The following is a 3,286-nucleotide window of genomic DNA, read 5'->3' on the forward strand; positions in this document are numbered from 1 at the left end:
TATATATATTACACACACACACACACACACACACACACACATACATACATACATACATACATACATACATATATACACACACACATACATACACACACACAATTATTCTTCCTCCTATGTCGCTGATCTTTCACATTTAAAAATCCTCCAAAAAAAAATGAAAATTCATATTATACATGCATTGAGCATCGAGGCTCTAGCTATTTACTCAGTTACCAAAATTTGAATTAATTATGTTCTCAAACATAATTGTTAAAAATTGGCAACATTACACAGGCTTAATTAAGATTAAATCCAATTGACTAAATGTACTTTAATTGGTACTAATTACATTAGCTTTCCTTTCAGAATGACAAATTCCCCATAGGTTTCGCTTTAATAGTCTTCTATCAAAATCAACACTGGATGACTGATGAGCATCAAAACAAGGGAAGGGCTGGGCTGGAAACATCGACCCCACATCGCTACAGCCGAGTGTGTTTATCCTTTCATCAATTTGCCAAGTCACAGAGTTCTGCTTCAATCACAGCCTTCATTTTCTGTTCCAATGAAATAATATCCCACAGAAAAAAAAAGTGCTTGAAAGGGGCCAAGAAAAACAAGATAGAATTCACAGGGAAAAAAAAAAAATCATTTCAAACACGCAGGAGGTTTCAAATAGCAGGGCCGCCAATTACTAGGGGTACTTCCACGGTCTCTGGAGATCCCTGCTCTTGAACCCTGAAAGGCATAAATCTAATAAGCCTAACCCGATCTGTAGCACTCTGTCCAATTATGCCGCAGGGCAACTCACAGAATTCTAACCTGCTTTCTATTACAAGGGTATCGAGTAAGTACATCTGGATGAGCGCCTGAGAGGAACCAAGGCCGTCTGTCTAGTGGATGAAAACAAAGACGGATATGCCCCCCCTCATCCCCTCCCTTCCCTCTTCTGCTCTGGTGAAAAGAGGAGGAAGCAGAGATTAAAAGGAAATATATAAGTAGGTGGTTTTTGCAGGGCTGTCTGTAGTTCTTAATGCGATAAACAGCCTGCAGGATTTTGTGTAAGATTGCATTTAAGGAAGGCTGTATAAAGATCAATTTTGAAGTCGAAGGGAGATTACCAAGGTTCTCTTTTAAGCTGTAAAACTCAAGACGAATTTAGAGGACTGGGTGGAAATATGACAGCATAATCTCGCTCATAAAATTCAGCAAATTCCCTTATAAAAATATGGACAGATAGAAATAAATATATGGAGAGACTGCATAGCAAAAAAGTATTAAACAGATTTTGACAAACAAGATTCAACGTGACATTAACCACTAAACCTTAAACAGTCAACTCTTTAAAGCAACTAATTAATTTTCCAGCTGCAAAACAGTGACATACAAAATTTAGAGCTCATATCGCATTTAAACGCTGATAATTACAAAGCAGGTCTGATGCGCCAATTCACTGGGGCCATCAGGAATTGATGAAGTCCATAAGTATTACTAGGTTGTTTACATTACTAATTTGAACAAAAATGACAGTAATGGAAAATTATATTCTAATTAAACTTAATCCTCAGTAATCCTCTATTCCAATCGTAATTACACATACAACTTCCCATTAAAGTGTAAGCACAACCCTTAACATAATTGTTCTTACAATGTTTGGAATTAAAATGTCATTTATCTCTTGAATTTGTAATCAACCAGGGAGTGTGATTGCTTTGATTTTAGTACAATTAGTATTTTATAAGAGAGGAATTATGTTTGTAGTCCTTACAGCCCATCCATCATTCATAGCACACATTAGCTCAGCCGCATTATAAAAAGCAACCAATCCCATTGTCCAAATAAGCAAGCCTTTTATATCTCACCAACAACGCAAAAGGAATGACTCCATTATATACAAGCACAAAAAGCAGAACATCTGACCACATTAGAGTCAAATGCCACCTACATACATGGGACTTGATTATATGAGCGGCTATACCAAATTTAAAAAAAACAAAAAAAATGATTATTTCTCATACCAGCAGATCCACATATGAGAAAACACTTTTTATATTCCAGGAAAAAAAAAAAATTCACAGCTGCCTACAAAACTGATCACAGGCGTATTATGTGAACCATTGTGGAGTTAACAACCAACCGTAAAAGCCACATGCACAACAGACAATAAATCTTGATACAAAGCAAAGAAAATCTTAAAATGTATTGGTAATAAAAAAAAAGGGTTCAAGAGAAGGAAAAAGGGTTCTGCTCTTTGATCAAAGGAAATAGTTTACCGTACCTGTTTGTGCATTTCAATATTCAGCCCATATGACATCTCATAGTACTAGAGAAGAGAAAATAAAATAGAAAAGCCATTAGATATCCTTCAAGCACCTAGAAGCTTTAGCATATGACAGCGGAACATCCAATACTTCAACCTATAATCTAGCTTCTGCCTCCAGCAACACAAGTCTGCTATGTAAAAGAATATAAACAGAAATGCAAAAAGACATTTTTTAGCTAGCTGTACAGCTTTCTTACCATGACATAATGCCGCTGCATCTCCGTCTTCTCGCTGGCCAATTTCTCACATTCCAGTTTCAAGCTGCACAAAGCAATGACAAAAATGGTCATATTTACACTGCACTGACTTTTACCACAGCCATCTGAACGCAGTCATCAAGAAGACAGAATTAGGGCTGGTTTATGTTCCTGTGAAGAACTTATGAGGTAGCTTGTCCTATTGGCTCCAAACATCTTAAACTCTAGCCTCTGACAACAGAATAGACTTAACGCTTTAATGTCTGGAAGGAATCATTAGTGCATGCTCAACATCTGTTGGCACTAGTGGTAGCTCAACGATTGAGCAACATAAGAATGGCACCCTTATATACTACAGCTATTGCCACAATAAATGTCCTGTTATCACACACTGAAAAGCTTGTAAAGACATCAGGAAGTGTAATGGATACAAGAGCACAATATGAAGGCTGTTTACTGCCAACAGAAATTCTAAGCATATGGCAAGAAGGGCAAAGAGCAATGGTTTGCGTTAACCCATAGCAACCAGATTTCACCTTTCATCGGTTTAGAATACAACGACCGACACAGTGAAAAAGGACAGGCCATTATTTACTCTGGGTTGCGACACTTGGCCTTATTATACGAAGGCCACTGTATACCTGGCTTTTTATTAACAGCACAGCTATATAAACAATACCTGACAAGAGATAGCAATATTATATATTTTTTTATGTCAACATCAGGAATTAATAACGAGTACTTTTAGGCAATACTTGGTTCTTGGGATTTTTCTAAATATATA

At 36.8% G+C, this 3,286-nt stretch overlaps 1 protein-coding gene across 1 annotated transcript in view; it reads right to left on the bottom strand.

The window, feature by feature from the left end:
* Positions 1–3,286, bottom strand: part of LOC108799202 (transducin-like enhancer protein 4) — a 182,505-nt gene that overhangs the window by 145,476 nt on the left and 33,743 nt on the right. Inside the window, exons 4-5 of the mRNA XM_018571033.1 lie at positions 2,503–2,566; positions 2,261–2,305 (exon numbers count right to left, since the gene is read on the bottom strand). Coding sequence (XP_018426535.1) covers positions 2,261–2,305; positions 2,503–2,566 — 109 coding nt within the window. The remainder of the gene's footprint in view (positions 1–2,260; positions 2,306–2,502; positions 2,567–3,286) is intronic.

The sequence above is a fragment of the Nanorana parkeri genome, unplaced genomic scaffold (assembly GCF_000935625.1).
Source record: "Nanorana parkeri isolate BGI_ZX_2015 unplaced genomic scaffold, ASM93562v1 scaffold1656, whole genome shotgun sequence".
NCBI classification, from domain to species: Eukaryota; Metazoa; Chordata; class Amphibia; order Anura; family Dicroglossidae; genus Nanorana; species Nanorana parkeri.